This window comes from Aethalodelphis obliquidens, unplaced genomic scaffold (genome assembly GCF_003676395.1).
Source record: "Aethalodelphis obliquidens isolate GAN/ISIS:26980383/991018 unplaced genomic scaffold, ASM367639v1 scaffold94, whole genome shotgun sequence".
In the NCBI taxonomy this organism is placed as follows: domain Eukaryota; kingdom Metazoa; phylum Chordata; class Mammalia; order Artiodactyla; family Delphinidae; genus Aethalodelphis; species Aethalodelphis obliquidens.
The window spans coordinates 2159803-2181906 of record NW_020838038.1 but is presented as its reverse complement, the minus strand read 5'-3'; the positions used below and the strand labels follow the sequence as shown (position 1 = coordinate 2181906).

Genomic DNA, 22104 nt, shown 5'->3' with positions numbered 1-22104 from the left:
ATATCCTACTACATTTTGATACATGTAAGTACTCCAGCACATATTCTACTATGCTTTCTTACACCCAATGAAACTCTTGCTGTGATACATGTTCCGTTTTCTGGACAGAGAACAAGAAAAATTTGTCTATCAAATAACTTTTCACCTAAATAATACCAGTACTTTGAGCCTTTATATTACAGCTTTTCATCTTTTTGTTTTCTCTCTTAATTTTATTTATTTATTTTTTTGCAGTACGCGGGCCTCTCACTGCTGTGGCCTCTCCCGTTTTGGAGCACAGGCTCCGGACGCACAGGCTCAGCGGCCATGGCTCACGGGCCCAGCCGCTCTGTGGCATGTGGGACTGGGACACGAACCCGTGTCCCCTGCATCGGCAGGCAGACTCTCGACCACTGCGCCACCAGGGAAGCCCTCTCTCTTAATTTTATATCACACCATGTAAAAACCAACAATTAAAAGAAAAGAAAAAGGTAGTTTCTCAAATAGGGCTGAGTACACAGCGGTTCCTCCCCAGAGGAGACTTAACTATGAAAGAGAACAATTCTATAGAAGCAATTCTCAACCCTGACTGCCCCCCCCCGACTGCCCCCCCTCCCCGTATGCGGGCCTCCCACTGTTGTGGCCTCTCCCATCGCAGAGCACAGGCTCCAAACGTGCAGGCTCAGCGGCCATGGCTCACGGGCCCAGCCGCTCTGCGGCATGTGGGATCTTCCCGGACCAGGGCACGAACCCGTGTCTCCTGCTTCAGCAAGCGGACTCTCAACCACTGCGCCACCAGGGAAGCCCCCCAGGCATTTCTGACAGACCTTTACTACCCTTTAGGAAAGAAAAGGGTTGATAAAGCCAAACTATTCTTTATAACAGTGATCCATATTACTGTACTTAAGAAATTATCATTCAGTCAATTGAGAAGAATACTCTTCAAAGGGCAAAAACCTCCTCACCGGAAAAACATTCTTCAAGAAGAAAACAAACTCTAAAACCCACAAAAATAAGTGTATTGGGCTTCCCTGGTAGCGCAGTGGTTAAGAATCCGCCTGCCAATGCAGGGGACACAGGTTCAAGCCCTGGTCCGGGAAGATTCCACATGCCGCAGAGCAACTAAGCCCGTGCGCCACAACTACTGAGCCTGAGCTCTAGAGCCCGTGAGCCACAACTACTGAGCCCGCGAGCCACAACTACTGAAGCCCACGCACCTAGAGCCCGTGCTCCGCAACGAGAGAAGCCACCGCAATGAGAAGCCCGCACACCACAACAAAGAGAGCCCCCGCTCGTCGCATCTAGAGAAAGCCCGTGTGCAGCAAAGACCCAACACAGCCAAAAGTAAAAAATAAATTTTTTTTTAAATTAAAAAAAATAAATGTATTCTTTTAACCACTTTTAAGTTGCTATAACACGTTTTAAGTACTTGCCCAGTTTAAACTGCTAGGGGCTGAGAAAGTTGTGCTATAAATAAATGCCTTAATGAGCATTTAAGGCTGATTTTTAGCTAAATGACAGATATGCCCATAATTAACCAACTTATTTTTTCTCTTATATACGAGGAAAACATTATAGTGGATTAAATATAACTCCAGTATTCTGGGCCTTCTTACCACCAGTACATTTTATGAGTCATGTAATAATTATATTAATTAAGAATTGGGGAGGGTGAGAATGAAGTCTGTTACAATACACAGACTTTATAGTCCTGTGCAGAATTAGACCTACTGTCTTCTATTACCTAGCAAACTGAGTTTAATACACTGAAATGTCAGTGATTTAGATTGTGTGGGAATAAAGACCAGAATGAAAATAGTGAGAAAAAAAATTTAAACAAGTTGTATTACACAAACATAAACCACAAGTGCCCTTAGTACAGATTCTTTGGTGACCTATTTTTTTAAATAAAGATTAGATATTTACTATTTTCAGTCTGAAATGGGCCTTTAATCCTGGGCAAACCTATTCCAAACCCTCAACATTTTCCTCAAGTTATCTACCTCTTCTTTCTCCTCAGTCCCTGCAGCTCTCCTCTAGATGTAGTTTCTCAACTCATCCAACTCATGAGGAAAAAAAAAAAAATTTACATCTTTAACCCGTTCATCTCCTCAAAACAGAGGAGGGAGAAGACTCACCTTACTCAAGACCAATGCTTTTGATTCCATTCCTATTCACCCTCCGCATATACTTTTCCCATTATTCCATTCCTGTTTTTCATCGCTCTCTCCATTAGCTCCTCTTCTCAGTATACATGCATGTTCAACTTTCCTCCATACTAAGAATAATCTTTTTCTTAATCCCCTACAAAAAGGACCAGATGTAGTGGGAAGTGTAGGACAACAAACACAGCAGAAAGGAATTAAGTTACACCTGTTCTCAAAACCACCTACGTTCCTAAGACAAACCTCATTACCTTAAAAATTCCCAGATATTCACTATACTAGGCCAATGACTCAAAAGTAAAATGATCTGATAAACTATAATGAAAACTGGTAAGCAAGTAATTATCTGAAGGCTTAAGTCTTGTTGAAATGAGAAGTGCTTAAATAAACTAGTGGTATTGGATCCAAAACTGAAAACCTAGTGTCCTGATTTTTCTTTCTGGTACACTATGTAGTCAAAGAGAAATAATGTACATTTAATTAAAAATATATATAAGAAAGTGTAATTTGTAGTTACTGCTCTACTTCAGTTTTTCTTGAAGGGGCTTCACTTATTCCTTGAACTGTATCCTTTGTCCTTCATGTTCTAGAATACAATGGTCCTTTTTATTGCCCCTCACTGAATACTGTGGCAAAGTCCTTATTCTCAACTCTGGAACTCTAATCCTTGAGCTAAAGACCAAAGGGCTGCAGAGTATCCAAATGCACTAAGATCTCTTTTTAGCAATGAATAAAAAGAGAAGAAATGAGAGCACTTTACAAGGTACCTTTTAGATGAAAGGGCTCACGGTGTCTTATTACAAAAGCACTTGTGAGGCACTAGGAAAATCGAGCGATTTTTTTACATTAAGTTAGCAATGTGGCAAGAGCAATATGGTTGTTCCAGATGGTTAGTGTTAAAATGGCCAAAAGAACATAAGTGCTTCACTTTACCTGCTGAAACTTCCTTTTTAGCAAATTCTACTCTAGTTTCAACTAAAGGAACAACACAATGTAGTCTTCCATTCACAGAGCAGCATTTTGTCTTTTTAAAAAATTTATAAATTAAAAAAAATTATACTTAAAGTACATGTTTTACACTTCTAGAAAACAGGAGGGAGGGACCTCAAATATCTTCAGAGGTAATACTGTTAATGTCCTACTCCTAGATCTTTTCTTACTTGATGCGTATCTTTCCATATCATTACATAGAAATTGATCTCATTTCTTTCAAAGCCAGGCTAACAGTTTCATGTATGGTTGAACTGTAATTTTCTTAACCTATTTCCCATTGATGGACATTTGGTTAGGTTCCAATGGCTCAATATTATACTGAGCATGTGTCTTGCTGCATTTGTATATTTCTGTTGGATAAAATTCCTTCCAGTATAACTAATGGGGCAAAGGTGTACACATTTAACTGTTAATAGATATCACTAAACTAATCCTTCAAAATGGAATACAAATTTATGCGTTCATAAGAAGCAAACAATTATTCTTTGCCAATCCAAGAAACCAAAAAAAAAAAGCTAACTGATATTTTAATTTACATTCCCTTAGTCAAAGGACCATGTGTTTTTTCTTTCATCTGTGGATTACTTATTCATATCTCCTGCTGTCTTATTCTGTTGTGCTGTTGGTCTACTTCTATTACATTTGTCTTAAAAATAATAATGAGGAAAACTTAACTACATTTCCTAAAACCCTGCTCTAAAACCCGTTAGTGATAAAATAGTAAAGAGAAATTACTTTCTCTGGCAGTTAATTGTACTTTTTTAATAAAGAAGCAGAATAATTAACCTAGCTAATATAACTTTAAACTATAAAGAAATAGTTTTAAGCACATTTTAGGGTAGTTGTATTGTATTTGCCCTGTTCTTCCATTAGGATCATAACTTGAAATGCCCTAAACTTAATCAGGATTTTCAAAATAGAAAAGATTTCTTGGAATCACTGAATTTCAAATATTCAAACTCTAAATATCTTTACTAAGTAAATTCTTTAACGCTAATAGGGTATAAAAGAAAAACAACAAAAATGTCTACAGGTACAACATAAGTCTATATATGTAAATTCTGGTCATTTAAACTATTTCTCTCTTAAGGAATTATCAAATCCCTAAGGTGGATAGGGAAATCAGCAGAAAATTCAAGTGTTCTAACTGCCTGCAGGGTATGCTCAATTCTGTTTTCAGGCAAAAACTCAATTACCTTAATAGATGTTAACAGATTTGGTTGTTGTTGAGGAAATTAAATTATATAGTGACATCCCATAAGTTTTGCTACGGGCTATCTCTGGTTATCAAGTAAAAGTAATTTTGGTGGATCACAGAGGTGATTTTTATAGCCATTTACTTGAGCACATTTCTCCTTCTTTCACAATTTTTAGGGTTTTTTTTCCCCTTCTACTTTTGATTCAGCCAGTCATTTATAATCTGGACTATACATTATATTGAAAAGATGTAGCAGTCCATAAATGTAAATGGAATCTATAAATGAAAATTTTATATATTACATGATGTTAAATTAAACCAGGGTTTCTGGACCTTGGCACTGTTGACACTTGAGGCCGGATAATTTCTTATTCTGAGAGGGCCGTTATGGGCACTGCTGGTTCTTTAACAGTGCGTCCTTGATCTTTACCTACTAGATGCCAGTAGCACCTCACGGCTAGCAGTGACAATCAAAAATGTGTTCAGACATTGCCCAATGTCCCCTGAGGAGGCACAACTTCCCCACCCCCAACCCTAGTTGAGAACCAGAATAAATTGTCTCTGGCTGGTGGGTAAAATTATGTTCTCGTGTGCTTGCCTGTATTTGTTAATTTTCCTATAATGGGAATTTTTATTAAAAAAAAAAAAGACAGCAGAGGAAACAATAAAAGAAAAAAGAATGTCTCAATCGGGGAAAAAAGAACTCAAACCCTGCAATTTTTCAGAAAGTACTTTTTAAAGAAAAAAATCACGTCAACTTACTTCAATAAATAAATAAATAAACACATAAAACCACCACCAGCAGCTAGGAATATGATCTTTGCAGGTCCCTGTGCAGGTCCCAATCCTAGGGCTCATGCAATCAACTTAGTGGATCAGGACCAGCATTGAAAAAAAGAATAGAATAGAAAACATGAGACTATAAAATAAGAAATATAAGTAAGTATATATTATTTAACCAAAAATTTTTTTGGTTTATGTAACTATTGTGATATAAAATTGCATTTATTACTGTGGCTTCTTGTCAAATACTTTTGAAAATCACATTTACAGTTACTGAATATTTTAAGTTATTCCAACTTTTCATTATTACAAACAGACCAGAGTAGCAACAGTGGACTCAAAATGAATTAAAATGAAACAGCAAGGGGGAAATCCTCAAAATTCTGAAAAGCAAACAAAGAAAAAGAGTTCAAAAAACAAACATACAGCAAAATGATTACAACCTAAAAACCAGTGACCAAGGGCATTGGCCAAACTGTTTCTTATTAAATGCAAAGTGAAAGGCAAGATTTGTTCCACCTTCTGTTTTCTCTGTATCTACCCTTCTGTATTTTCTATTTCAAGCATTAATGTAACTAAACCTCACTTATCCAGAATTTGTTCTAGCAGACCCCAATCAAGTTTACTCATAAAAAGATAAAATAGGGCTTCCCTGGTGGCACAGTGGTTGAGAGTCTGCCTGCCGATGCAGGGGACACGGGTTCGTGCCCCGGTCCGGGAAGATCCCACAAGCCGCGGAGCGGCTGGGCCCGTGAGCCATGGCCGCTGAGCCTGTGAGTCTGGAGCCTGTGCTCCGCAACGGGAGAGGCTACAGCAGTGAGAGGCCCGCGTACCGAAAAAAAAAAAAAAAAAAATTTAAAATATGCTGGCGTAAAAGATTATATATATAGCCTTGTTAACTTTTACCCAATTGAAAAGAAGAAGGTTTAGGCTTAAAGGTTTTAATACAAACAGTGGTAATTACAAAGGAATTACAGGAGCTTGTCTTATTAAAGCCAATCTTAAGAGGATTTTTATCAAAATGCTTTTTGCTGTTATATTACTGTATATATTTTAAAGCATCTGTTTTAAAACAATGTTAAGATATTCTTTATTCTTGAGTTTGACTACCTTGCCCAAAGCCCAAATATTCTTAATTAGCAAGATTTTAATTAAAAAAAAACCCCAAACTTATTAAAAGGCATGTTATTAAATACTTCAATAAGTACTTACTTACTTAAAATACTTTTAAGTTACAAAAGATTCATTTTTAAAGAAATCACTTTTTCTCTTAAGATTCTTACCTTTCCATTTTTATGCAGTCCAAGAGATTTATTAATTACTACTTCCACAAAGATGTATAGTACTAAGATGTATCATGCAGGCCCAGCACTAAAACAAATCAATTTTAGCAGCACTAATTCTCCATAGAGCACCACTTTCTAGATGAGGCAAATTAACAACTGTAAATCCAATAAATCTATTCATAAAGTGGACCACCTTGAAGTAGAAGCAAATTCATGAGTGTAATGCTTGCTTTTGGTACCTCACTTATTTTTCATTTCTCAGATTACTTTAGTGAGAAACAATACCAACAGCAAACAAAGCTCAAAAGGAAAACCCCCACGAATTTGAAAATGATGCTGTTAGTATAAAAAAAAAGGTTGACACATCTCAAAGCGCTGATCAACACCATCATGCATCTACCGCTGAGGGTTTAAAGCCCAACACCCAGTATTTAACTATTTGATCTTCACAGATCAAGCAAGGACTTGAAATCATCTCACGTGCAACAGTTTTGGCATAACACCCCATTTTATCCATGCCACGAAAATGGTAAATTTAGTAGTTACCAATAAATAAGGTGGGGGTCAAAGGGACTAAAGCCTTAGACTGCTCTTTATCATAAGATATCCTCAGACAAACCTCCCCATTCTTCATTCTGGCTCTATAAAATTAAGGAGCAGAGAAAAACTGGTAAGTGCCTGACTTCACAAAGAAAATGCACTCTATATTTCCTTTGTCATTATATGTAATGTTTATAAAATAAATCCAACTGTACTGCTACCCCATGCCCTCCCTCCAAAAAAATCTAGCTTAAAATAGGTATTTAATTGGTGCTGGGGAAAATGTTCCAAGTATTGCAAATAAAAAATGTCAATTTAGTAATCTCAGCATGTTGCACTTTAATAATTTAAGAATCAAGTTAAGTACGAGTGGCATGTTAAGAAAATATGTTTTAAATTCCAACGGTCAAATGTTAAAAATTGGATAACAGACCAATTATTCTGGGCTTTACCCCCAAATCTAATTATGTATTCATACAACAGAATACCAAAAGGAATTAACATAGAGTTTGGTCTAGAAATATCAAAATTGTAACCCTTCCTTACCAAGTAATTAAGTAAAACAAGACATCTTTATTATTTAATCATAATATCTGATATTTTAGTAATTATTATTCAGATACACATTTATGTTATGTTCTCATTACTGACTATAAAATGCTAATAGAAAATCTACTTTATGCACTGACTTTCTAACCCTGTTTGCCTATAAAATGAAGGACTATCTAAACAAACTATATGACATTTACACAAATTGAGTAAAAAGGACATTTTAAAGAAATTTTTCTAAAGAAAATAAACATTCTTAAGGATAGAAATGTGTATTTCACAGATTAAAAAAGGATTAAAACCAAAATTATTTTGTGCTTTGCATATATCTTTAAGCCAACAGATATTTTCAATATAAATTCAAAGTCATCTTTGGTGTTTAGAAAAAATCAATTCAAGTAAAAGACCTGACACTAAATAGAAAAAGAAAAAAAAAATCACAATATATGAAAAACTAGATTAAGATCAATTAATTAGGACTTCTACAAATTTAAGACTGCATTTAGATAAGTGTCTTTACAGCTATATTTACAATTTTGGAAGCAAAATCATTTCATGAAATAGACTAAGTGAATATTATACCCTAAATTATAAGACCAAAAAAGCTACTATAGATCTAGGCATTTTGATAAATCCAACAAGAAATGATTTGAAAAATACTATTTATATCTATATATCCAATTAATAAATTCCAACTATTGATAACTTGGACAATGAAAATTTCCAGTCTAAAAAGTAAAGGATAGCATCAGTCTTAGGAAACCTACTTTGTTCAACATAGAGAAACCTCCAGGAGAATTATGGATTTCTTTATTACTGAGACATACAGAAGTTGGTGTCTAAAACAGAATGTTTAAAACATACCAAGAAAATACACAAATGGGGGTTGGGGCGGACAGAGCACAGTGGTTAAGATTTCATACAGCTCTGGAGTCTAGCAGATCTGGGTTTACAATCCTGGTTTTGCCAACTGCTACCTAGGACCAGTCATTGGAACTTCACCGAGCCTCTAGAGCCTCTGTTTCTTCTTTGGTTAAAAAGGCTCTCGTGGGGGCTTCCCTGGTGGCGCAGTGGTTGAGAGTCTGCCTGCCGATGCAGGGGACACGGGTTCGTGTTCCAGTCCCACATGCCGCGGAGCGGCTGGGCCCGTGAGCCATGGCCGCTGAGCCCGCGCGTCCGGAGCCTGTGCTCCGCAACGGGAGAGGCCACAACAGTGAGAGGCCCGCGTACCACAAAAAAACAAAAACAAAAGGCTCTTGTGACCTTCTCAGGAAATCCTGATGATTAGCATAGGATGCCTCACATCTAACTGCTCAATAAGCATTAGCTATCATCATAGTTCTTTTTTGCTATCATTGTGCCCAGACAAATCTTTTTCAGCAGTTTGTAGAACGCTTTTTCTCATCTTATTCTATCACCTATTTTATGAACATAATATTCAAATACTCTCCCAGAGATGTAAACTTGTATCATGTATCAACATATAAATGACTCTATTGTAGGAAACAAACATCTTATCATCCTGGATTTCTTATGACAGTATTGGTGAATAACCTGAATAAACAAGTTAACCTGAACAGAATAACCTGAATGAAGCTTAACTGCCCCATACAGACTCTAGCTTGGTTTCATAAAGGCCTTAACCTCACTCTAAATTCAGAATGGACCAGCCACGTTCTGCCTCCTCAAGACCTGAATGGCTAAATTAAGAAAGATGGTTCACCTGGACCATTGAATAGAAAATGTCTTAATATAGTATCAATTTGGTTTATGTACAAAACAATGTAGTCACAGATGAGAAATAGGGCCAAAGCTCTCTTCTAAAGACAAGGAACTGTAATTAACAGTAGTCAGGTTTTTTTTTTTTTAAACTAGGGTGAGATGGGGTAAGGAGAATTTTACATGGAACTAAGGACATCCTATGCTTCTCTCTCCATTCCTACTTTTCCCAATTAGAGATATAAAAATACTACTTCAAAAAAAGAGACAGTACTTCTTATTAAAATACTTTTATAGGGGAGATACACACACATGTACACATTTACAAACAAACGTGTACCTGTAATAACTTCTGGATCCTCTAGTATATTACTCAATACATGCTATAAAGTAAACTTAGCATATTTGTCATATTGTAAAGTGTATAGCGATTTCCCAGTAGGGTTTAAAAAACAATCCAGACACAAGAGACGTCAATGCCCTAAACATTACTCTCCAGAAAAAAATATTAAAATTAAAAGCTGAACTTCAACAACTTTAGAAATGTTTCAAGGCATACGTAATTAATCAGGAAATGACAAAGAACTTGGACCAGGATCTGATAGAACCGAATATAGTTCCATAATAATGAAATATAAAAGTGATCAAGGGAAGGAACAAATATGAAAAACTCCCAGACTGCACTGGCAATCCAGGGGTTAAGACCCTGCGCTTTCAATGCAGGGGACATGGGTTTGATCCCTGGTAAGGGAACTAAGATCCCACATGCTGCAAGGCACGGCCAAAAAAAAAAAGAAAGAAAAATTCCCAATTTCTGACCCTGGTCTTGACCTAATTTTTAGAAAAGTCTGGTTAGTGAACAGCAAAATAAGGAGGTGCTAACTTTAAAGCAATTTTACAACAGTAGAATATGAACTTGTAGTCGGCACATCTGACATTTAAAAAGAAAATCTTCGAATGACATGTATACAATCAATTAATAAACAACTGTGGCAAACCATACACACATGGAAAAAGGGCTGTGCTCATTTCACTACTGAACAGCAGATGCCATTAGGGCTGTCAACAAAATACTTCACTTGTGCAGGCACCTTAACCCCTGTTTTGGTAACTCAAGATAATTAAATGTACAAAGCATTGTCTCATATTTAACTTATGAATGTTCCAGATGATGTCATCCCAACTTCAAACAATCCCCACAACTGACCTAGTCAGTGACTGATGCAGAGGGATTACCGAGAGCTCCCCACTCTCCTGACTGAGGCCAACAGTTAAGAAGTTATAATGGGGGCTTCCCTGGTGGCGCAGTGGTTGAGAGTCCGCCTGCCGATGCAGGGGACACGGGTTCGTGCCCCGGTCTGGGAAGATCCCACATGCCGCGGAGCGGCTGGGCCCGTGAGCCATGGCCGCTGAGCCTGCGCGTCCGGAGCCTGTGCTCCGCGACGGGTGAGGCCACAACAGTGAGAGGCCCGCGTACCGCAAAAAAAAAAAAAAAAAAAAAAAGAAGTTATAATGAAGAAAAAGATTTACTCTGATTTAAAACTTCCTTTAATAATAAAAAAGACAATTACCATAATGAAAAAACTAATTTTTTTATATTGACTAGCTCCTTCTCCTCATGCTATAAACTTTCTATTTGAATAAAACCACAATTATGACTAAAGCATAATTCAACTAGGTACCTGAATTAATGTATCATTAAGTTTTTAGGAAAAGGTAGCCTTATCTACGAAATTTTTAACTTCAGAAATTGAAGGTACAGAAGTATCAAATATACAATTAACCCAAGACAACTGTGGAAGTTAGAAAGGGAAAGGGGTTTTATCAATGGTTCTTGTGATATCAAGGCAAGACAAGAATGTAGCTGTTTAACAGAACATGGTTTGTTATTTAAGAAAATCATAGAGTAGTAGAAATACTTTTTAGTTAGTTTTGCTAACACAAAACTAGAGGATTCTACAAAAAGTATAATTATAACACTATCATTTGCTTGGCTACATTTGCACTTAATGGACATAAGGTGAAAATATGAACCAACTTGGAATGAAAATGCCATAATCTCACAGTCAACTCCTCATTGTACACACTAGTGAGAAAAGGGGTTATCTTAAGTAATTCAGAACAATGGACAGAGAGTTCTCAAATTACTGTTACTTTTCCCATCTTAAAGTAGTCCATCCTCTAAATGTTTGGACTCTGGTGTTTTGGGGTCCCAAAATGGGCCATCTCCAGATCATCTCCAAAGTAAACAATCCATCCACAGATAACTGAGTCGATGTGGCTGACACATATTCCAATCAATAAACTGCACATGGACACTACATGCCAAGCATGCTTCAGAGTAATTTCTGAAACTGTAAGAATGAGGGAAGATGACTGAGACTTCCCTAGCAAGAGCAAAACATGCTAGTGTCCAGTCAAGAGAACTCTGAGTAGCTTACCTCCTGTAGTAGATCAGCCTGCTCAATTGCTTTAAGGACATTTTTCTTGGATGTTTCCTGAACTTCTCCTCCCAAAAGAAACTCATCCAAAATAAAATAAGCCTTCTCAAAATTAAAGATGATATCAAGTTCACACACCTGAAAAGCAAAAATAAATAAATAAATAAATAAAACCGAAGAAAGTAAAAGATACTTACCTACTTACCTACTATCAGGTAGTCAGTAAAATCTGACCAGAGGGAATCAATCTTAATGCCTACAAGCTAAGGAAGACCAGACTCTGCAAGCTCCTAACATGGGCAACTTAATAATTTTCTACTCATAAAGACTGATCTTTTGAAATACATATTTCTGGGTAATATGATTGTAACTGCTAACCAAATCTAAATTCTATACTAAGCACTTCCAGTATATTAATCTTTGCAGTTGGACCCCTTTCTATTTCACTATTTTAAACCTTGTTCTCAGCAGCATAATTAAATGAGTAGGTCTGTGGGGTCAAGCAATTCTGGCAGTTAACTCACTAGGCACACTGACAAGAAATAGCCATTCCTTCCCTCTCCCACAGTTACTATCAAATAGTCAGAATCCCCAAGATAATTAAATAATAAACTTGTTACAGAAAAGGTTAAAAAAAAAGCACTATGGCATTCAATTTCCTAAAACAAAATACTACTCACACTGCCAAAATACTTGTCAAGTAATTCCACATAACGATGAATTATTTCCAGGGTAATTAGTTCATTGTCCTGATCCTCAATAGCACAGCAAAAATACAGACTGGCATATCTGTAACAAAAAACAGATGTAGAAAAAAATTTACCCTATAATCATGTTTTCTAAAATACATTTTCATATCCTATTGTAAAATATGTCATGCTTATACAGTTTATTTCCTCTTTACAACAGTAGATTATTTTTCTCCTAGACTATAAAAGTAATAAATGTACAAAAAGAAATTTTGAAAAGTACAGGCAAGCAAAAAAAAAAAAAGAAAGAGTTACTTATTTTGCTCTTCTTCCATTCAGGCTCCTTTCTAGAATATTCTAAAACACAATTGACCCAGGTTGTTCTCAAGTTTACTTAAAACAAAGTGCACTGTTGACTATTTCAAACCACAAGTAAACAGGGAAGAAAATAAACTCTCCAACTGAAGGACTTATTGAAGATGCCGTCAACGTTAAGTCAATGTTCTGGAACATTTTACTGAAGTGTAATATACACACAGAGCAGAACACAAGTCATAAATGTACAGCCTGATGAGTTTCGAAGTGAACATACTTGTGTACCAGCACCTGCACCAAGAAACAGAATTATTACTGAACCCCTGAAGCCCCTCTAATCTCTCCTGGTCACAGCCTCCCACCCCCAAAGGTAACTACTATCTTGACTTCTAACAGCACAGAATTATTTTTAAAGGAGTTTTATAGGATTATGGAATAAACCTCAAGAAAAAAACAACAGTTCCAAGTAATCATAGAAGTCAGAAAAAGAGAACAGGGGAAACTGAGACATGTCCTCAAAATTTCCAAGTTCTACCCTGTTAAATTAAAGCTCGGGTTATTTACCCTTGAAGAAAGTATAATAAGGTTGGAAAAGTCATATTCTCCAAACTAGGATTCTAGCACATGGGACTAGGTTATACTTGATCCAAGGAAGCCAAAAGTTATTAACACAACCTTGAGGCATACATAAGGAAGGATGACCTAACCAAGTCCTTTGAGGAGGGTTAAAAGAGTATTTTCAAATGGTTTAAATGTATTTAAGGCTTTTGAAAAGAAACAAAATGAAAACCTAAGACATTCTAAACAAGTCTCAGTTGCCATTGTAATTTTCACAGAGGAGCATTTAAGTGATTTTTAGAAAACACAATGGGAAATTACTGCTCATAGCATTAATGTAAAATAACATACAAACATACACACACAATCTCAGTTTTGAAATTCAAGGAATTCCTGCTCTTCAGTATGAGAATAACTTCAGTATGAGTATTTTCATAACACTATTAATTTCAATATTATTAAAAACATTTCCTCTTATTTGATTTTTCCAACAGTAAACAGCAGCATCCTTGATTACGGAAGGAAAAAAAAGAGGCCCAAGAGTACAAGGGCCTGCCAAGTGGTTGTACTGTGACAAGAAATCTGATCTTCATACCTTAACTCCAGGCCTTTTCCACTCTACCACACTGACTCCCTTGTCATACACATACACTTTTTGCCACGTCCATTCTACCTGATTTCTACATTCACTAAGTTATTTTATTTATTTTTAAAAATAAATTTATTTCTTTATTAATTTATTTTGGCTGTGTTGGGTCTTCGTTGCTGTGCGTGGGCTTTCTTTAGTTGGGGTGAAAGGGGAGGGGGCTACTCTTCGTTGCGGTGCGCGGGCTTCTCATTGCAGTGGCTTCTCTTATTGCGGAGCACGGGCTCTAGGCGCACGGGCTTCAGTAGTTGCAGCACGCGGGCTCAGTAGTTGTGGCTCACAGGCTCTAGAGCGCAGGCTCTGTAGTTGTGGCACACGGGCTTAGTTGCTCCGTGGCATATGGGATCTTCCCAGACCAGGGCTCGAACCCGTGTCTCCTCCATTGGCAGGCGGATTCTTAACCACTGCGCCACCAGGGAAGTCCTTCACTAAGTTATTTTAAATGGTGGTTCAGGGCTTCCCTGGTGGCGCAGTGGTTGAGAGTCCGCCTGCCGATGCAGGGGACACGCTGCTGAGCGTGCGCGTCCGGAGCCTGTGCTCTGCAACGGGAGAGGCCACAACAGTGAGAGGCCCGCGTACCGGAAAAAAAAAAAAGGGTCCCCTGCAGTCTTAGAGAGAAGGCATTCACACACGTTCATTTATTATCATGAAGGACATAACAGGCACCACCTCCAACCTTACTAACAAAGCGCTTCCTATCTTTCCCAGCACTATCCTATGTTTTGTTTATTGCTTTAAAAGGCAATGGGATATTCCAACCTTCCATCCTCCCTAACCCATGCTCCTCAAATAGTCTTAAATTTGGGAAAACTGATACAATTGACACATAAGATTCTCTGAATTAAGAAAACTAAAGATTAAAGGGGCTGACATGAAAAATGGTAGATAAAAACCAGACATAACTAGCTGCTATGAACAGAGTGCTAAATAATTCCATTAGAAAGAATTTACTAATAGGCAACGTCAGGTAAATTTAATTTGTTTTTTAAATTTCAAGATTTCTTCAATGCTACTGTTAAGCAATCTAATGCTTACACCATCCTTGCTCCTTATCCACAGTACCGCTTTTTACTTATAAGTAAACAGCATTTAAACACTAGTCAAAGGTCCTAGATTATACGAGTCATTCGGAAATATTACTTTAATATCAAATTAAATGAATTCTTCACTGTAGGTGAGCATCCAGTTATCAGGATTATAAGAAGGCACCTCTTTCCAGAAGGCTTAAGGAAGAAAGAAACAGAAGCATAATAACAGGTAACATTTACTGAGTCCTCACTGAGTAAGGCACTAAATGTTACCTAAGGCCTTGGCATAATTTACCATTTTAATCCTCAAAAAAACCCTTCCAGAGAGATACCGTTATTATTTGCATTTACAGGAGACTCAGGCTTAATTGAGTAATCTTCCCAGAACAGTGATTTGACTCCAGAGCCTGAGTTGTATATTAAAAACTATGGCCCAGAACTGTGCTAAATAAAGTAATCCTGCAACTGGCAAAAATTAAAACATATTCAAAGCAATATTTTACATGCTTTGAAGAGAGAAATAAAAATTGTTATCTTGATTTAGTAAAAGATTACCAGGAGAACCTGAGGTATACTCCCTATTTTCAGAAGCAAGTGGTTTTAAAAAATTCAATAATGAGCTCATTTTGTTCTCTTAGTATATATTTGTACGTCTAAATCTGAAGTAAAATTAATAATAGACTAGTAAGAAGAAAGGTATGTTTGGTTATTTTTAGCAGAGTAGATTACGGCTTACTCTAATTACTGGCACTCAGAGAACATCTGAAGGTGCCTATTCTTATATTCACAACACATGACTTCTCCCCAGTCAGCTAAATATCAGCTGACTGTGGGTGACTGTAACCAAACCGTTCTCAATATTCTACTGCTATGTCATTAAAAATTCTTTTGTTAGTAAAGAAAATCAATACAGTACTCTTCAACAAATTCTGAAGCTCGTAATTGGTAGGTGTGTATTTTTTAATTAATATTAAGACTTTAATCCATAACATGCTGCACAAAATAGGAATAAAAAATGCATACAGTGTCTTCTGTGTTCACGGGATCTTCAAGAGCGTTTATTTTAGAGATGAGGAAACAAAGGCAAAATGACTTGTTCAAAGTCACAAAACTAGCTAATGGCCAAAGGAAAAGAACTCAAGTCCCCAGACTTTCAGTCTAATTTTTCAGCTATATTAACCTTACTCCCCTCTCACTTCTCCCTCCCCAAGAGGGGCAACTGTAAAGAAAGGCTCAGGGATGAAGAATGTGGATGAGGCAACTTGAGGAAGGCAGACATAAAGATCACTTGGTGGTATGAACAGCGAAAGTGCTAGTTCAGAATTTCTCAGCAGCTAAGTGGTAATTCCTTTGCTTAAAAGGTCTCCTCTTCCAGCTGGTCTAGGGAAAAAAAAATCACCTGGGGCTTCCCTGGTGGCGCAGTGGTTGGGAGTCTGCCTGCTAATGCAGGGGACGGGGGTTCGAGCCCTGGTCTGGGAGAATCCCACATGCCGCGGAGCAGCTGGGCCCGTGGGCCACAACTACTGAGCCTGCGCATCTGGAGCCTGTGCTCCGCAATGAGAGGCCGCAATAGTGAGAGGCCCGCGCACCGCGATGAAGAGTGGCCCCCGCTCGCCACAACTAGAGAAAGCCCTCGCACAGAAACGAGGACCCAACACAGCAAAAATAAATAAAGTAAAAATTAATAAACTCCTACCCCCAACATCTTCTTAAAAAAAAAATCACCTGTTCATAGCTACAAAAAAATGTCCTTAAGTACTCTAGATGAGTTTTCAGTATGAAATGGGGAAATGCAGAGGAAAACTGATAATAAATTCTAACTTTTATATGTGAATTTCATCTCAGGAAAGCTGGGGTTTTTTTTAGTGCACCTTTATTTATAGGCGCTTGATGTAAATATCAGAGTCAGGTGAGATTACCCTTTACAGCCTTTAACGGAAAAAGCGGTGGCCCAACATGGATGGGCTGAATGCTGTGCACAAAGCACCAAGTAGTGCCTTCTTTTCTTTTGACAGGCCATCTCCTTCAGCTACAGGAATCTTGATTCCTGGGACTGATTCCCTTGCTTGTATTTTCCTCCTCCACACGGGGGACTCCTTCCCCTATCTAGAAATAAGCTTAAGTCTCTTATGCCATTTTTTAACCCTGTCCCCCAATCCTGTCTACAGGTGGTTATCACCTCTTCTGTCCTTCATAGCAAAGCTCCCCCAAATACTCTACACCTGCTGTTTTATTGTCTCCACCTCTTCACACTTTGCCCCATTTCTTCGAGAGTTCTGTCTCTACTATTCCACTGAAAATGTTCTGATGAAGGGCATTTTGTGAAATGCTCACTGTAAAATCTAATATTCTTCACTTTAGTTGACCTTTATGCGACCTTTGGCACTGGTGGCCTTATTTTTGAAACTCTCTCCCCTTCCCCAATGTGACTGACCTTATACTTATCCTTTGCCTGCTGTTTGAATGCTGGTGATCTAACGCTTTATGCCTAATTTTCCCCCAGACTTCCATGCCTATGCCCACCCTGAGAAAACTAGGCATCTCCAAATGGAAGTCACACAGGCCCCTCAAAGCCAACCTTCTACTTCACCATTTACCCCATCAACTGAATCAGAAATGTGGAATAACACCACTCCTCCTCTTCTTTCACTGCCCTCCCTGCTTCTAGCGGTGACCAAGTCTTACCAAACTTACCTCGGAACAGCTCTTCCACCTGCTGAGCCCACAGCAGAGGTCTTCCTTCAGGACTGCCGGATGAGGCAGTCTCCTAACAGATCCCTCAGGTGCCAGTCTCAGCCCTCCCCCCACCCATTCTCCAACTACAGGATCTTTAAAGAAATGCAAATTTTCTATTCATCCCAGTTTAAAACCTTTGCCTCCAGGCTTAAGATTTGAGTTCTGGCCACTATGGCAGTCACTAGCAACTGACCTTGGACAAGTCACTTCTCCCAAATTCTCATTTTTTATAAAGCTGAAGTTTGATCAACAGTAGTGGTTTTCAAACTCAGGAACCATCTACAGAGAGGGTGGAAGCCAAATGAGTTGAGACACAGTCCTGATTTCACACGAGCACCTCCACTTCCACTTGTTTCATTTAAAGTTCTATCCTTGGGGCAAAAAGCTTTTTAAAAAAAAAAAAAATCACTTGACTAGATTACTCTAAAATATCTCCCAGCTCTAAAATGCTATGATTTTTCTCAACAAATACTAAACCAAACACTGGATACAAAATCACCCAAAGATGACTAATATTCATTCTATTCTAAAGAGAAGTCTATGGTATTTTTAAAGTTCTAGATGTCCTATAACCTTCATGACTTTCTCTACCATCTCCCCTACAAACCCCACTCATATTGTAGTGGAATAAAGGAAAACTGAGAGAAAACCCAGGCTTCTCTTTGACCCTCCTCGAAGCCCATACAGTCAGTTCCCTGCACATCCCCCTCAGGAAAGAATTTTTATATGCATGAATGTTCTTATCTTAAATTCAGTAAATTATTTGTAAGGGAACAGAAATGGGGAAGAAACAAAGTAATTATATTTCTTTTAACCTTATGAGAACAATCTTGAGAAGTTTATTTTAAGGTATAAAAAGTTTCAGATATTAATAAAGATGTATAGCATTTTTTAAAAAGCTTAATGTTCAAGGCCAACCTATGAGTCATTTTGCAACATCAAAATTTTAAAAGTCTGTTCTTGGCAAAATTATCTATCTACCAGATATAATCACACCTCCACCACAGCAACAAGTGTACTTCAAATTAATAAGCCCTAAAGAACAAATCCTGTATATATCCAGTTTTTACATCTGTGACTAAAATGGTCTATGTATCCAAGGTGTTTATAAGTGAGTAAGAGATCCTAAAAGTCAGATTAAAAGGCATGTCAAATATCAGTCATTACTTTACAGATTTGTGGGGAGAAGGTGGTGGTGGAGGGTAAATGCTTATCTAAATTCAGAGAATTACTCACACAATTTAAAATACTGATCTTATTTTCCCCTGCAAAGAAATGAATTCTTTCAAATTTCCTAAAAAGATGATTAAGCATGAAGTATCATTTATGCCTTCAGTCACATAATTTCGTGTAAAAAGATTTCCATAATTTTAACATTTTAGCCTGGGTAATAAATCAAAACAGCAGTTATCTTAAAAATACAAAGCTTTACCTTAAGACTATTTCATCTATACCTTTATTAATCATTATTTATAAATGTCATCCCTCAAAAGTCTGCAGTTTCCACATTATAAATGATCTGACATTTGATTCTATTTCACCTTCCTGATAAATCAAAATATACCTTTTGTAAACAATCTTCAGATCTCGCCACTCAAGAAAGCTGCACATTTTAGGTTTCCGTGCTAAAACGGTTTGAACAAGTTCTCTTGTGATCTTTTTCTTCTCTTTGTCTGATAATGGGACGTACCATTTCTGCAGTCGAAGCTTTCCCTGACGACTAAAAAGCAACATAAACTGCATCTGTTAAGATAAACAGAACCAAGATTACAGACAATACTTTGATTCAATAAAGTTAAGGTTAAGATGACATGCTGCACAGAGAAGCTTTGGGGGACAGGGCGTTTAGCTAACAAATGATGAGTAGCCATCAATATTTCTATGCCAGTTAAAATAGCAGGAAATTCTTATAGAAAGATCTTCCCACCAGATGCAAATCCTCCCACCCCACCCGGTTCCACGTAAGTTTGGGGGGGCGGGACGGGAGGACAAAAACAGGCGAAGTGAAAATTCTGATGAAAAAGATAATTCTTGCAATTTAAGAAACTATTGTGTACCTGTGCTATAGGAATGCATGTATATGCATCAAAAGAGAATTGTTGACATCAACTGGTTTAGATGCATTTGAAAGAAACAGATCTACTATTTTTCACCCTAAACAGAACAAGCCGTCCTGGTTCCAGACCGAATTACTTGTAGACAGACTGCTATAACTTAGAATGCTCTCTTCAGTTTATGCTTACATATTTTAAGCAAAACAAAAAATCTAAAATATAAACCAAAAAAATCCCATAAATGCATTTTTCTTAATAAAAGCCTGATTTAAGTATCTTATCTCATTTTAAAAATCCCACCATAAATATACACACAATAAAGTGAGTTAATATAATTTTACCTAAGACAATAAAACCTTTAAAAAGCCAAAATAAGAGCTACACACATTACATGAAATACTTCATTTAAAACGATAAAAAACACAGCATCTACAGATGGAGTGGATGCTGAATTCTAGTGTATTTTACACAAACTGTTTTGTATATATTTATTTGGAATCTGCAAATGATGATTAGTCTACATGTTTAGTTTTTAAGGAAACCTTCTTGTATAATTCAACTGGTCTTCTCAACTGCAAACAGATAAGCACTGTTTCTACAAAGGTAATTTAAAGGTAGAATTCAGATATATATATATTTTTTCTTTTAACTATTGTATGTTCCAGTACTAGTTACTGCAAGTAAGATTCAGCCTGACTCTTAATATTCACCACACCATGAACATGGGGTGGGGGAATTTATACAATCAATTTGAATAAAATGGGCCCTAAATTTCGCTAAGAAATCATTGCCGCTTTTTGTAATAATCCAAACGGGCATCAAGATATTTAGAAATTTACGATGCAACAATTTAACTTTATTAAAGTTAAAATTGGCTGAAAACACCTCACTTAAAAAGGATGCCTGGCACGAAGTAAACGAACAATATTTGTTTATTGATGTCAAAGTGCCTCACATAGAAGTCCTGTTAAGATAGCGGCATTAGAAGGGGACAGCAAGTAAAGCATCAACTGGACAACGTTTCATGCAAACCCGTTAGCAGAACTTGGAAAAGAACAGACCCGTATTCCAGGATCTCGATGACCAGGAGGGCTGGGGGTTTGCTTTCGGAACTCAAGGACTCAAGGGAGTCTATAGCAGGCTCCCCCATCTCCCCCACCACCACTTTTTATGACGAATAGATAATTCACTCTCTTGAAAATAAATTATATGTTAACATGGGACGGTGCCCGGTCGCAAGGCACAAGTATTCCTTTCCTCTAGTTAAAAACCAACGCTCTGATTTTGCCACAAATCACAGAGCACCTCAATTCCTGGAGATTGGTATTAAAAACAATGGGCTCGGCCGCGGAACGGGCTCGGGGCCAGCGTTCCTCGGTCCGGCCGTCTCCGATGCCTGCCCGCCGCCCCACGGGGGGCCGCACTCCATCACTGAACGATCGAGCCCGGGCGAGGTGACAGGCAAGGAGCGGGGCAGACAATGGCAACCGCCGCCGCGCAGGGGGCGCCAAGGGTCCTTGGTCGCCGCCGCCCCCGGCCGCCGACCCCGCCCGCAAATGCCCCGCAAAACTTGAGGCGATTTCCGAACCACAGGTGCCGCGGGGCCGCCGCAGCGTCCGAGACTGGCCCCCGCATCCTGGGGCGCGGCGCCGAGTGGAGAGGGGCGCGCACGCGAAGAGAAGTGAGTTTCGAGGCGCGGTGCCCCAGTGGCGGGCCGGGCGGGCGGACGCAGGGTGGGGTCGTCAGGGCGCTCGTGGGGCAGCGGGGGGCTCGCCCGACCCTCCCTCCCCGCTCCCCGTCCCCAGCGCCCCCGATCGCCTCCCGGGACTTACGGCGGCCGCGGGCCGCAGGCGCGGCGGGGCTCGGCCGGCGGCGGCGGCGGCTGAGGGGAAGCCCCTGTCGCTGAGCTGAGGAAGAGAAGCCGTGTTACTGTGGGGAGAGGACCCGGTTCGCGGAGTGAAGGCTTAAGCGGCTAGGGGAGGGCGAGCCGACAGACCCCGCCCCGGGGGCCGGACGAGGGAGGAGCCAGGGCTGCGGCGAGCAGAGGGGCGGGCTGGGCGGTGCGCGGGACGCAGCTCGGCTGTTGCCAACGGCACCGGAGACAGCTCAGGTGACCGCCCAGTCCGAGGAAGCCGATTGGCCGCGTCTTTACCAAGAGGGGTGGTCCGAACCGGAAGCCAGGCCACGTGACCCGGAAGCGGCCGCTGCCGGGGCCGGCGCGCCTGCGCACTCCTGAGTGTGCCACCGGGACGCGCGCGCAGCTGTCTCGGCTGTTTTGTGGTGAGAAGGTAGTGTTTCGCGGTGCCCTTTGTTGACCCTGCTATGCGGGGCAGGGAAGATCTGGACTGCCAAGAACCACATTCGAGCTCGGATAACTTTCCGTGCCCCAAGAAGGTGGGACGGGGCGGTGTAATGCCTGGTGATG

The 22104-nt window shown here is 39.1% G+C and overlaps 1 protein-coding gene across 2 annotated transcripts in view; it reads right to left on the bottom strand.

Moving 5' to 3' along the window:
- AP1S2 (adaptor related protein complex 1 subunit sigma 2) overlaps positions 1-21635 on the bottom strand; it is a 28902-nt gene extending 7267 nt beyond the window's left edge. The window contains exons 1-4 of one of the 2 annotated variants that reach the window (XM_027095780.1): positions 21512-21635; positions 19190-19368; positions 12334-12442; positions 11654-11791 (exon numbers count right to left, since the gene is read on the bottom strand). In XM_027095780.1, the coding sequence (XP_026951581.1) occupies positions 11654-11791; positions 12334-12442; positions 19190-19368 (426 nt within the window). In that variant the 5' untranslated portion in view covers positions 21512-21635. The remainder of the gene's footprint in view (positions 1-11653; positions 11792-12333; positions 12443-19189; positions 19369-21511) is intronic. The other variant, XM_027095779.1, reaches the window with a different exon arrangement.
- Between the last annotated feature and the right edge of the window lie 469 nt (positions 21636-22104).